This window comes from Pygocentrus nattereri, chromosome 17 (assembly GCF_015220715.1).
Source record: "Pygocentrus nattereri isolate fPygNat1 chromosome 17, fPygNat1.pri, whole genome shotgun sequence".
NCBI lineage: Eukaryota > Metazoa > Chordata > Actinopteri > Characiformes > Serrasalmidae > Pygocentrus > Pygocentrus nattereri.
The window spans coordinates 7062341-7076773 of NC_051227.1; the positions used below are offsets into that span (position 1 = coordinate 7062341).

General features: G+C 40.8%; 1 protein-coding gene across 1 annotated transcript; it reads left to right on the forward strand.

The window, feature by feature from the left end:
* Positions 1-1277: 1277 nt before the first annotated feature.
* On the forward strand, positions 1278-14203 carry LOC108434371 (myelin protein zero-like protein 2). The gene is made up of 4 exons (XM_017709441.2): positions 1278-1382; positions 12692-12852; positions 13166-13376; positions 13664-14203. The coding sequence occupies exons 1-4, from the start codon at positions 1322-1324 to the stop codon at positions 13828-13830; spliced, it is 600 nt and encodes a 199-aa protein (XP_017564930.1). The 5' UTR covers positions 1278-1321; the 3' UTR covers positions 13831-14203.
* The last annotated feature ends 230 nt before the right edge of the window (positions 14204-14433 follow it).

Sequence of the window (14433 nt, forward strand, 5' to 3'; positions counted from 1 at the left end):
TGTTCACTAGTGTGTGTGGGGGTGTGGTGTTTCACTTCATGGATGGGGGTTAAACGCAGAGGTGAAATTTCCCCATTGTGGGACTAATAAGGGTCACTTGATCTTAATCCAATCTACACATATTATCTACTGTATTCTAAATGTTTTTGTTTTAGAAATTATATAGCTGTTATTTAAAATAACTTTTATGTTTTGTACTATATATGTAACTCCACATGTTGTATTATTGTAGCAATCATAATTTATAAAACTAATAATAAGAAGAATCATTTAAATTACATATATGATGTGACAGGCGACCTGTCCGGGGTGCATCCTGCCTTCCACCCGATGACAGCTGGGATAGGCTTCAGCACCCCCCGCAAGCCAGAAGGAGAAGCGGCTTAGAAGATGTGTGTGTGTGTGTATTTTGTTAAAATATATAATTGTTAAAGATTGGCCTCTAAGTGTTTATAACAGTGGTCTACTAATAGTTAGTGGTGGGTGTTAATAAATAATAGTACTTCAATAATTAAATAAGAACAATAATAAATAATATTAATTAACAAAATAATAGTACAGGTGTTAATTTAGATCACACGCATCTTACATCTCAATATCGTACATTTACTGCTGCATTTTAAAGGTTTTAGTCTTAGTATTTTATTGAAATTGCCAATTTATTTGTAATACATAAGGAACTCCATTCTCTGTAATTTAAAATAGCAATCAATAAAATATATAATGTTAGGATTTTCTTCATTTACATTATTTTTGTAAAATATACTATATTGTATATATTATGTATATGTATATATTTATAATAGTACAATAAATAACACTTTCACTGCTAATTCATATTTTACACATGTACACATTATTTCATCTTTAATGTTGCATTACAAATGTTTTGTTTGCCAAAGGTGTTGTGTGCATAATGTTTTAAACAAAATAATGAAAAAAATAAACACTCATCATAGTGTAATGATATCAGTGGAATGACATTTATTTCTATAGATTTCTATCTATTTCTTTCAGCTCGGCCTTCCTCCCTAGGACTGGTAAGAAGTGTCTTTCCTGGACTAAGATTATATAATAGTGAATTAGTTAAAAATACAAAGGAGTCAAAAATTCTAGCAGTGGCAGGGCTGCCATCACTAGCCAATCCCAGGCTGGGAGGTGGGGCTTAGCTCCAGCACAGGTGGGGGAAGTCCTGCAGGAGGAGCTTGTGTCCAGCACCCCAGACTGGAGTCTCTCTCTCTCTCTCTCTCTCTCTCTCTCTCTCTCTCTCTCTCTCTCTCTCTCTCTCTCGTACACACAAAGCCTCTCCAACACCAACGAGATGGGTGTGAACCAGGCTCTTCTTCAACTCCTGCTACTCCTGCTCAGCCTGGATATTTCAGGTCAGTTTTTAGAGAAAGAAAACAAGCACAAGAGTAACAGAGGGCTGTTATTGTCAATAGTGATCAGTCAATAGAGGTCAGTGGTATAGTGATAATTGACTGATGTCAGTGGTGTAGTAATAATTGACTGATGTCATTGGTGTAGTGATAACTGACCGATGTCAGTGGTGTAGTGATAACTGACCGATGTCAGTGGTGTAGTGATAATTGCCTCATGTCAGTGGTGTAGTAATAATTGACTGATGTCAGTGGTGTAGTAATAGTTGACTGATGTCATTGGTGTAGTGATAACTGACCGATGTCAGTGGTGTAGTGATAATTGCCTGATGTCAGTGGTGTAGTGATAATTGACTGATGTCAGTGGTGTAGTGATAATTGACCGATGTCAGTGGTGTAGTAATAATTGAGTGATGTCAGTGGTGTAGTGATAACTGACTGATGTCAGTGGTGTAGTGATAATTGACTGAGGTCAGTGGTGTAGTAATAATTGACTGATGTCAGTGGTGTAGTGATAACTGACCGATCTTAATGGTGTAGTGATAAATGACTAATGTCAGTGGTGTAGAGATAATTGACTAATGTCAGTGGTGTAGTGATAATTGCCTGACATCAGTGGTGTAGTAATAATTGACTGATGTCAGTGGTGTAGTGATAACTGACCGATGTTAGTGGTGTAGTAATAATTGACTGATGTCAGTGGTGTAGTGACAATTGCCTGACATCAGTGGTGTAGTAATAATTGACTGATGTCAGTGGTGTAGTAATAATTGAGTGATGTCAGTGGTGTAGTGATAACTGACTGATGTCGGTGTAGGGATAATTGACTGAGATCAGTGGTGTAGTAATAATTGATTGATGTCAGTGGTGTAGAGATAATTGACTAATGTCAGTGGTGTAGTGATAATTGCCTGACATCAGTGGTGTAGAGATAATTGACTAATGTCAGTGGTGTAGTGATAATTGCCTGACATCAGTGGTGTAGTAATAATTGACTGATGTCAGTGGTGTAGTGATAATTGCCTGACATCAGTGGTGTAGTAATAATTGACTGATGTCAGTGGTGTAGTGATAATTGACTGTTGTCAGTGGTGTAGTGATAATTGACTGACATCAGTGGTGTAGTGATAATTGACTGATGTCAATGGTGTAGTGATAATTGACTGAGGTCAGTGGTGTAGTAATAACTGACCAATGTTAATGGTGTAGTGATAATTGACTGGTGTCAGTGGTGTAGTAATAGTTAACTGTTGTCAGTGGTGTAGTATTTGTTGTGTACAGTGTTATAGAATGTTTGCCGTATCCAGTGGTGTAGTGATAATTGGTTGTAATCTATTGTGCAGTCATAATAGATTGTTGTTATAAGTGGTGTAGTAATAACTGGCTTCATCATGTTCTATAATGATTTTGTTCAGGTTTGAACGTCTGTACCGGGTGTCCTGTGCACTCTGGCTGCATGGCTGAGGGCACTTTAATGACTTTCCAGTGTTTGTCTGTGTGGAGCCAGCACTGTATTGTCTTCTGCTTCCACTCCTGTAGTGTGTTTCCTCCATGCGTGCTTTCAAAGCTGCCTGTTCTTTTCTCCTCCCTTTTCCCATACAGGGTGGTTAGTTGAGCAACAACTTTAGGAGGAGAACAGCTTTCAAAGGCAATGCGCTGCAGGTTTGCTGTGTTTTCTTTAAAGCGATACTTCAGTAAACATCACATTTACACAGTCAGGCTTAGGGTTAAGCGGAAAGGCACAGTGCTGTGCAAAGGATGATGGGAGTGGAAATCCTACCTCCCGCAACAGCATCATAACAGTGGTGGGCAGTGACCTTGACTCAGTGTGGAAAATGGGATTAGTAATGATAGTGCTAGCAGAGCAGATCATGCTAGAAGTAATCACATGGTGGGCGTGGCCAACAGATACTCCACACTGACCGGCCACTTTATGAGACCCAACTCACTTGTAAAGTGTTATAACACAGTTTCAGGACGCAGGCAGCCCAGATAACCACGGTAATTTTACAGTTTGCTCAAGTTTTAAGTTATTCAGGGTTTTTTTTCCAGTAGACGGGAACAGTTTGTCCAATTACTGTAACAGTCTGTATATAAACAAGGATAAATGTTACGTTTGCATTTTGAATCTTTCTGAATATAAATGGTACAGAAAAATGTCTCATCACCCACTGAACACGTCTGAGTGTGTGTGTGTGTGTGTGTGTGCTTGTTTTTGTGCCTGCAAGGCAACAAGTTCTTCCCTGCCCTTCCCTATAATAATCACACACACACACACACACACACACACACACACACACACACACACACACACACACACACACACACACACACACACACACACAGTAGGTGAGGTATGTAAACAGGCATTGACTTGTTTCTCTCTGTATCTGCTCTGAAGCAACAAGTGTGTTTGTGCAGCTTTTCTATGTGTGCATTTGTTTTGTTTGTGTGTGTTTAGTGCGTGTTTTATGTGTGTATGTTTGGTGTGGGTGTGTGTGTGTGTATGTGTGTTATCTGCATGTGTGTGTGTGTGTGTTATGTGTGTGAGAGTGGGTAAATAAGTGGCAGGTGTGTGCATGAGTGTGTGTGTGATAGGTGTGTGGGTTTGTGTGTGTTTGTGTGTTCAAAGTGTGTGTGTGTGTGTGTGTGTGGTTGTGTCCAGATAAATGTGCATGTAGGAGTGTGTGTATATAAGTGTGTGTGCAGGGGTGTATGTGTGTGTGTGTATATAAATGTGTGTGTAGGGGTGTATGTGTGTGTGTAGGTATGTGTGTGTGTATATAAGTGCATGTAGGGGTGTGTGTGTGCATGTAGGTATGTGCGTGTGTATATAAGTGTGTGTGTAGGGGTGTATGTGTGTGTAGTATGTGTGTGTGGGTATGTGCATATGTATAAGTGTGTGTGTAGGTATGTGCATGTGTATAAGTGTGTGTAGGTATGTGTGTATATAAGTGTGCGTATATGGGTGTATGTGTGTGTAGGTATGTGTGTGTGTGTATATAAGTGTGTGTGTAGGTATGTGTGTGTGGGTATGTGCATGTGTATAAGTGTGCGTGTAAGTGTGTATGTGTGTGTGTAGGTATGTGTGTATGTAGGGGTGTATGTGTGTGTAGGTATGTGTGTGTATAAGTGTGTGTGTAGATGTATGTGTGTATAAGTGTGTGTAGGGGTGTGTGTGTGTGTGTGTGTAGATGTGTGTGTGTAGATGTGTGTGTGTAGGTATGTGTGTGTGTGTGTGTATATATAAGTGTGTGTGTGTGTGTGTATATAGGTATGTGTGTGTATATAAGTGTGTGTGTAGGTGTGTATGTGTGTAGGGGTGTGTGTGTGTGTGTATAGGTATGTGTGTGTATATAAGTGTGTGTGTAAGTGTAGGTGTGTATGTATGTGTGTGTATATATATAGGTGTGTGTGTAGGTGTAGGTGTGTATGTGTGTAGGGGTGTGTGTGTGTGTATATAGGTATGTGTGTGTGTATATAAGTGTGGGTGTATATAAATGTGTGTGTAGGTATGTGTGTGTATATAAGTGTGTGTGTAGGTGTAGGTGTGTGTGTGTATATATAGGTGTGTGTGTGTGTACCTATAGCTACAAAGCTAACTTGGCCAAAAAGCACTAGAAATCAACAGTAAAAATAAAAATGTGAAACATTAGAGTTGTGAGATTTGACACTGAAGGCCACTGAAGTGTTTTGTTTGTGGCTGATCTGAAAACAAATGGACACCGTAAAGAAGGAAAGTGATGTCACAGGTTGCGAATGACCCGAGGTCAGAATGTATGGCTGAAGGTCGTTTGAGGTGTGTCAGGATGAAGTGCTGTAAGTAAGAATGTTCACCAGATGCTGAAGTGGCTACAGCAGCAAAACAATAGCAAAGCCATTAGACTCGTTTTACACAGGGCTATTTTAGACTTTACACAGGAAGAACTACTGTAGACCCCCCCATCTACCTCCCACCATCTCTCGCTCACACACACACACACACACACACACACACACACACACACACACACACACACATACACACACACACACACACACATTGTTTCACTCAGGCATTCATTGGCCTCTTTACCAGAAACACCTACCTTGTACTTCCACTAACTGGTCACTTTATTAGAAACACCTACCTTGTACTTCCACTAACTGGCCACTTTATTAGAAACACCTATTGTAGCGTGAATGTCTTTTTTGTGGAGGCTAGTCAAATGACTTAGCAGTCTGTAGTCCAGATGTTGCTTAAATAGACTCTCTTGGTGTTTTATGCTGCTTGCAGATGCTGATAAATACATGAACCCTTAAAAGAAGCTGGTAAGCTGGTAAAAAATCATCTGTACACAGTTCTCCACCAATCACAGATGTCACCAATCAGCCACACCATGTTTAATGTCCAAATTTGTTCCTTTACTTTAGCACTGGAGCTACAATGCTAACTTTGCCAAAAAGCACTAGAAACTAACAGTCACCCAAATATTTTCTGTAAATACAGCCACAAAACTTCTCTTAACCCACTCAAATCACATCCACGTCTACCAGATGTTCCAGGTGGGTGTTAGAGACCAGTTTTCTCTGTAGATTTTTATCATTTTTACAACTCCTGTTTTTCACTTTGACTTTCTTTGTCATTATGCCAGTGGATTATCTTACATCTGATCTCATTACAAATATTTCTGAAACATCAATAACTTGTACTAAACAGATATTCTGACTAGAAACTAAGGGCCTCTGAGCTCTGTGTGGTACTGTATATGGGACATATTATTATATTTATTATAAGCATGCACTCATATGTCCAGGTTTTGTGCAAACTTGTAGGAAACTCTTACAGTACTTAATAATGAGTCACGCTCTGTCCTAAACCACATCGAGAAGTCTGCACTACCATACTGAAGATCTGGAGATAGTTGAGATGGTTGAGATGTTTTGAACATGTGTTTATAAAAAAAAAGATTTGGGTGACTGTTGACTTCTATTGTTTGTTCGTAACTTTAGCCTCCAGCGTTAAAGAACCAAAAATTTGGACACTAGAAATGCCTTGGCTGATCCGCTAAGTGGAAAACTGTGTACCTTTGATTTAAATGTTGGTCAGTAATAATGTTCAATGTTTAAGGCCTAAATCAAGATGTTGAGAACTCACTTAGTGCCAAAGATTGAAAGTTCTCTATTTCTGGCCGTCTTGAATGGTCAACAGTTGATACATCTTCTAAACCAGACTCTTATAGTTCATTATGAGAAGAGGTAGACCTCAGAGAAGGTTTATGGATGTAGTGAAGGTGGACATGGAGATGGTTGGTGTGAAAGTAGAGGAGGCAATGGATAGGGCAAGATGGAGGCAGATGATCTGCTGTGGCGACCCCTAAAGGGAGCACCCGAAAGAAGTAGAAGAAGAAGATAGTTCATTATGAGTTTTATTGGTTGAGATTTGAGGTTTGGGTTTACAGTTTTCAGGGCCTCAGAGAAGAACCAGGAGCTGCTGGACGTTTTCCTGTGTAAAGAGATTCATTTTTCATTCTTGAGATAAAAGAATAAAGAGATAGAAGACTCGCACAGCGTTGGTGGGAGGGTTCGGTGCTGAGTGTGTGTGGTGTCTGATGGATGACGCGTTAAAGGTTTTTTCCTGAACCTCAGGGCTTTTCTCGCTGCAACACTTCGCCAGCACTGCTGGGTCATACACGACCGTTTCTCTTCTTCCAGTTTCAGGACAAAAATGTCCCAATTTTGTATTAAAACCACAGAAAATCAGGACTAACCTTCAACGTCAGGAAGAAAAGCAGAACCCGTATTTAATTACAGGTTCCATTCTTTTCAAGAGAATCAGTTCTTCAACAAAATCTGCAGACACACCTCCAAAGTTCAGTCTTAGAAGTTGGTTGATTGTTTTATGAGGTAAGCAAACACAGATTTACACCCATCAGCCTGTAAACTCTTTCAAAGCTACATTTTCTCCTCTCTCTCAAAGATGAAAGCTTTGAGTGCAGTTTATCAGATGGGGACCGTTTTGATGTCTACCAGCTCTTCCAGGTGGTTGTTAGGAGACACATTTTCTCTGGAGCTTTCAATACACTTTTTGAAAACATTTTTTGGCCAGCAAGTGGAGGTGTTTCTAATAAAGTGGCCAGTTAGTGGATGTACTAGGTAGGTGTTTCTAATAAAGTGGCCAGTGGAAGTACAAAGTAGGTGTTTCCAATAAAGTGACCAGTTTTTATGGAAGTACAAAGTAGGTGTTTCTAATAAAATAAGTAATAAATAAATAAATAAATAAATAAATAAATAAATAAATAAATAAATAAATGGTCTCTGACCTTTATGTAGTGCTGTATATGAACCATATTATCATATTTAAGGACTTATATGTGTGATGCCTTATTCAGGCTGTTGACCTGATCTCTACGTTCTCTCCTCTGAACTATCCAGAGGTATGAACGTCATTAACGCTCATGTTGGCTTTTTATCAGAGATTTGATTCATCAGCAGCTCAACGCCACCATTCATATCCCATAATCCTCTTTAATATGGCAGATTATCTGTGGTCAGTCTGGCTTCTTTAGCAATGCATGTCCTTCATGTCCAGCCATGAAGGCTGTGTTTATTATTATTTTTTTTTCTGTGTTTTATGTGGTTTAAATGGAATTATATTACATTATTTAAATACAATAATTAAACAATGAATTCTGTAGTTATGCAATAAATTACACTCACCTTTACAAAGTAGGTGTTTCTAATAAAGTGGCCAGTGAGTAGCCAAGGTGGGTGTTTCTAATGAAGCGGCCAGTGAGTGGAAGCCCAAGGTAGGTGTTTCTAATAAAGTGGCTAGTGAGTGGAAGCCCAAGGTAGGTGTTTCTAATAAAGTGGCCAGTGAGTGGAAGCCCAAGGTAGGTGTTTCTTATAAAGTGGCCAGTGAAAATATAATTTTGTCCTATTTAAATAACACATTGAGGAAAAACTGGCCAAATGCCTGCTATTATACAATTATACCTAATTAGAAAATTCCGGATCAGAAAAGGGCGAATGCTTAACAGACTTCATGCCTCGAGTCTCTCTCTCTCTCTCTCTCTCTCTCTCTCTCTCTCTCCTTTATATAAGTGGATGTGGGCTGGAACTCGTCATTAGCTGAACTTGGCCTTTCTCCATTTCTTACACATAGATTACACTTCACTCAAACACAACCATCTACATAAATATGGTTTAGACTCTTCTATCGCCTCAGCGCTGACGTTTATAAAGCAGATGCCTCAGTGCTGGAACTCATCCGCTGCTCTTTGAAGTGGTGTGCAAATACTTTTACACACACATGTATCATCTCCTCACATGCAGACACTCGAAACCATGAAACATCATAATTATCAGTGCTTATTTTCTGGTTTCAGAGACTTTCAATAAGTCAATTTAGCATCATCACTGAATGCAGCCTATAAATATTCATTATTACCCACCGAATATTCATTAGAGTTAATAATCAATTAGACACAAGGGGGCTTATTTTGAAGACTCACAACACTGGAACAAAGAGCAGCTTCTGGTTATGAATGGAGGATCGTTTTAACAGCCTGTTTACAAATGAATGGATGTTTCAAATCAGTGTTAAAACCCAGGCAAGATGTGTTTGGTGCCTCTTTAGTTTCGCACTGGAGCTACGGTGCTGATGTAGCTAGCTAGCAATAGAAACTTGCTCTACCAATTAGCATGGCGCTAACTGCACCACAAACTTTCCTCACACCTGTTTTGAGTTGTTTATGGATCTCCTATAGACTTACCGACTCTACGCCATACTGTGAGCTATAAGCATGGACCTTTAGCATAGCCGAAGCAGTAGTAGCTGGTTTTAGCCTCAAAGCCTGAACTTTAGCTGTAAATGTGTCCATTTTATTATTACCTACTAATCTAATTCTGCTGTGGAGCCACAACATGGCAGTAAAAGAGCTACATGTAGCTTCAGAATCGTATATTGCTTTTTTTGTCATTCTCTCTCTGCTCCCTGAGCCATCTCTGTTATGATGGATTGTCAAGGGAAGAGTGCTGCGGTGTTCTGGTTGGTGTTTAAAGCTTCATTACATTCACAGACACTCAGACATGCTGTACAGACAAGGCTCAGTCTTACTCCCTGAAACTAGAGTCAGAAGAGGAAGCTACTGCTAACAACATGAAGAGAGAAATAGACCCTGCATGTGTTTGTGTAGAGAACTGTAATGGTTTCTTTATATTCCCTTAGCTTCTATGTATTAGTTGGGTAAGTATGTGGTGAAACCATTGGCATAATATGGAGTTGCCCTTTTTTGACGCCATCACAGTGTCCACTCTTCTGGGCAGCTTTCCACAAGAAATTGGAGAGTGTTTGTGGGAATTTGTGCCCATTCAGGCCAAAGAGTGTTTGTGAGGTCAGATAGTGGTGTTGAATTAGAGGCTCTGGCTCAATTTCCATTCTAGTTCATCCCAAAGATGTTCCGTGGGGCTGAGGTCAGGGCCCTGTGCAGGCCACTGGAGTTCCTCCTCACCAAATGCATCAAACCATGTGCTTATGGACCTGCTTTGTACACATGGGCTCAGTCACGCTGGGAGAGGAAAGGATCTTCCCCAAACTGTAGTGTATAATTGTGTAAAGTGACTTGTGCTGCAGCATTAATATCACCCTTTACTGGAAATATGGGATCATTATCCCTCCTCTACCAAACTTTACTGTTGGCACTGTGCACTCCGGCAGGTAGCTTCTCTTGGGATCCACCAAACCCAGAGTCATCCATCAGACTGTTGTCCATCAGACTGCCAGATAGTGAAGTGTGATTCATCACTCCAGAGAACGTTTCCACTGCACCAGAGACCAGCATGCTTTACACCGCTCCAGCTGACGCTTGCCATTGCACATAGTGATCTTAGGCTCATATGCAGATGCTCAGCCATGGAAACCCATTTCTTGAAGCTCCTGACGCTCAGTTCTTGTGCTGATGTTGCTTCCAGAGACAGTTTGGCACTCTGTAGTGAATGCTTCAGTTTGCATTGTTCCCATTTCACTACAATAGCACTTACAGTTGTCTAGGGCAGATCTAGCAGGGCAGACAATTCTGACTGACTTGTGGCAAAGCTGGAATCCTATGACAGCACCATTTTACTCATTTTACTGCCAGTGTTTGTCGAGATTGCATGGCAATGTGTGCAGTGGGTATAGCTGAAACACTTGAACTCAATAATTAGGAGGGGTGTCCACATATCTTCGGCCACAAAAGTGTATTTTACTGTCCTTTATCACCTTAATAGCTAGAACCTACCACTTCAGTGTTATATGGTCAGACTCTGTTGGTATCTACCATCATGTTACCCAAAGAAATTGATCTAAAACTTTAGAGTACACACTTAAAAATTATGATTTTTCAAGGGTTCTATATAGAACCATTAACACTCAAAAAACCCTTTGGATAAAGGGTTCTTTGCATCATGACCAGGTTCCTCAGATTGATGGAAAATGTGCTGTAGATGGTTCTATCTACAATTTTTTTGGGAAAGGGTCTCTAAAGCACCAAAAAAAGGGTTCTTCTAGACAATACAATAGAAGAAACCACCTATTTTCCAAAAGACTCTAGAACAATCTACAGCTCACTCTCCATCAAGCTGAGGAACCATTTCACTATGCAACGAATCCTTTAATCATGCAAGAGTTCATGGTTCTATATAGAATTATTTTCTTTACTAAAGAACCCTTAAAGAATCGTCTTTAAGTGTGTGTCTAAAGTGCATAGCAGGTGAACTTAGAGCACTGCAAAATAAAGTGTTACTCAGAAAAAACTTTTCCTTCATCTTTTGATAATATAGAAAAACAAACGGCTCTTTGAGGTCCTTTATGGTAAAACTTCATTTAAAGCTCATCAGGGTTCTACGGATGTCCTGATAGAGATAACAGGGTGGTGACTATGTTTGATAACGTGATTCTGGTGGAGTTAGGAAGTAAAATGTTCTCTGATAAGAGAAAACAGGTTCCTGCTTCATCCCAACTCCCACACGACCTATTAATAAAAACCTGGATCATACAGAGCGTAATAGGTCAGATCCACCCCTAGTATGAAATACACTGCTCTATATTTCAGTGAAGGACTGTTGGGCCTTCAGTTCCAGCCGCCGGTGTCAAAATTCAAAACACAAGAAAAAATCTACTTCTACAATAATGCTAATTCCTGCTAGCACCCCTATGGGATTTCTAATAGTGTGTTAGCACTACGTTAATGATGGTATACTTTTTGTGGTCTCCTATTACAGACGCAAAAACACCGGCCCTGGAAGAGAATGATGTGGCAGGAGTTTTGGGGTGACATCTGGGGTGGCCGGTCTGAGTTCAGGGAGGGCGCTTGACCCCCCTCCACACATCTGCAGTCTGTTTGTTGATAGGAGGTGCGTCCAGTTTCAGACAGCGTCCACTGCTGGGGATAGTATGGGCCGCTAGAGATCAGCCAGATAGCTTGGAGGGCAGTAGAGTAAGTGGGGAACCGAGGGGAGAAGAGTGAGAGCAAAAGGGAGTGAACTCACCCCACCATCAAACACTAATCAGACTATTTTTATCCCTCTACCCATCTCTCTCTCTCTCTCTCTCTCTCTCTCTCTAACTCTCTCTATATCTCTCTCACTCTGTAACTCTCTTTCTCTCACTCACTCACTCTCTCTCTCCCTCACTCCATAACTCTCTCTATATCTCTTTCACTCCATAACTCTCTCGCTCTCTCTCTCTCTCTCTTGCTCTCTCTCTAACTCTCTCTATATCTCTCTCACTCTGTAACTCTCTTTCTCTCACTCACTCACTCTCTCTCTCTCACTCACTCCATAACTCTCTCTATATCTCTTTCACTCCATAACTCTCTTTCTCTCTCTCTCTCTCTCTCTCGCTCTCTCTCTAATTCTCTCTATATTTCTTTCACTCCATAACTCTCTCTCGCTCTCTCTCTCTCTCTCTCTCTCTCTCTCTCTCTCTCTCTAACTCTGTATCTCTCTCACTTCATAACTCTCTCTCTCTCTCTCTCTCGCTCTCTCTCTAACTCTCTCTATATCTCTCTCACTCTGTAACTCTCTTTCTCTCACTCACTCACTCACTCACTCACTCACTCACTCACTCACTCACTCTCACTCACTCCATAACTCTCTCTATATCTCACTCACTCTGTAACTCTCTCTCTCTCTCGGTCTCTCTCTCTAACTCTCTCTATATCTCTCTCTCACTCCATAACTCTCTCTATATCTCTCTCTCACTCCGTAACACTCTCTCTCTCTCTCTGTCTCTCTCTCTCTCCCTCTCTCTCTCTCTCTCCCCCTCTCTCTCTCTCTCTCTCTCTCTCTAGGTGTCTTTGCCATTCATGTTTATACGTCTGGTAATGTGGAGGCTGTAAACGGGACAGATGTTTGGCTGAAATGTTCTTTCTCCAGCTCCGCACCAATCAGACGCTCCGTCCTCACCATCTCCTGGAGCTTCAGGCCTCTGGGTCCCGGACAGGAGGAGACTGTACGCACCTGCATAACGACTTAATAAACTTCAGATATATTAATATATTTAGAGTATGAGCACTCTCACACATACACACATAGGACCTATTATTACAGGTACATACGCATATATAACACATACTGGACATATTATTATAACAAATAGGTAATTACGTATATATAATACACACAAGACCATATTATTATCAGATATAGATAATTAAATAAATATATATTTATATTGTATATATAAATATATTATATATTGTGTGCTACTGTACCTGAAATGGCCACTCAGTGAGGGTCACTGCCCTCTGATTTACATTCTTCAGGTGTTCTACTACCATGAGAAGCCCTTCCCTCCATCCGAGGGACGCTTTCAGAAGAAGGTGATGTGGGCGGGGGATGTGTCATCGCGGGACGCCTCCATTGTAGTGCGAAACGTCAAGTTCAGTTATAATGGAACCTTCAGCTGTCAGGTGAAGAACCCACCAGATGTCCACGGAAACGTGGGAGAGGTGCGGCTACGAGTGGTCACTTCAGGTAGGTCAACCGCCGATCTAGTGAAACAAACCTAAACCCAATAACGTAGATATACACTTCTTGGCCACTTTATTAGAAACTCCTCCAGTTATTGGAAGCACAAGGTAGGTGTTTCTAATAAAGTGGCCAGTTTTTGAAAGCACAAGGTAGGTGTTTCTAATAAAGTGGCCAGTTTTTGGAAGCACAAGGTAGGTGTTTCTAGTAAAGTGGCCAGTTAGCAGAAGCATAAGACCTATAGACTTGAATCTGTTGTGAGGACTAACTTTCTTCTCTGCTTTCTTTTTCAGCCTCCTTCTCTGAGATTGTAATTCTGGCTGTTGCCATTGGGGGCGCTGTGCTGCTGACAATTATCATCCTGATTGCTGTCGTGTCTATCCGGCGGTGTCGGAAGCTGGAGAGGATGGAGCGGGACGGCATTCCCAGGAGACACAAAGAGGAGCCAATGCTGTGGTGAATGAGAAGAGAGAGAGAGAGAGAACGATAGGGAGAGAAAGAGAGAGAGAGAGAGAGAGAGAGATGTAAAGCACCAGTCAAAAGTTTGGTATTTCTCATGATCATTAGTTCACTCTTATTCTAAAATTTGGAAACGACTTATTATAACTTTTGACTGGTACTCTTGCGCCTCCCTCTGACCTGAATGTATGAATTTCATGGTTTGTTGAAATATGTGAGAGTGGCTTATCGGTCCAGGACTAACTAACTGGATCTAACTGGCCACTTTGTTGGAAATACCTGCCTTGTGCTTCCACTAACTGACCACTTTATTGGAAACACCCACCTTGTACTTCCACTAATTTGCCACTTTATTGGAAACACCTACCTTGTGCTTCCACTAACTGGCCACTTTATCAGAAACACCAACCCTGTGTTTCCACTAACTGGCCACTTTATTAGAAACACCTACCTTGTGTTTCCCCTAACTGGCCATTTTATCAGAAACACCTTGTATGTCCACTCCAGCTACAGTTTCTAGAGCCTACAGTTTCTAACCAGCAACATCCAAATACAAGAGAGTAGTTTCTGATAAAGTGGCCAGGGCTAATAAAGTTCAACCCAT

Excerpts from the sequence above, each read along its gene's own strand:
- LOC108434371 (XM_017709441.2), top strand. The coding sequence starts at position 1,322 with ATGGGTGTGAACCAGGCTCTTCTTCAACTCCTGCTACTCCTGCTCAGC. Across the intron at positions 12,853-13,165 it reads GTCCCGGACAGGAGGAGACT|GTGTTCTACTACCATGAGAA; the intron begins GTACGCACCTGC and ends TACATTCTTCAG. Across the intron at positions 13,377-13,663 it reads GCTACGAGTGGTCACTTCAG|CCTCCTTCTCTGAGATTGTA; the intron begins GTAGGTCAACCG and ends TTTCTTTTTCAG.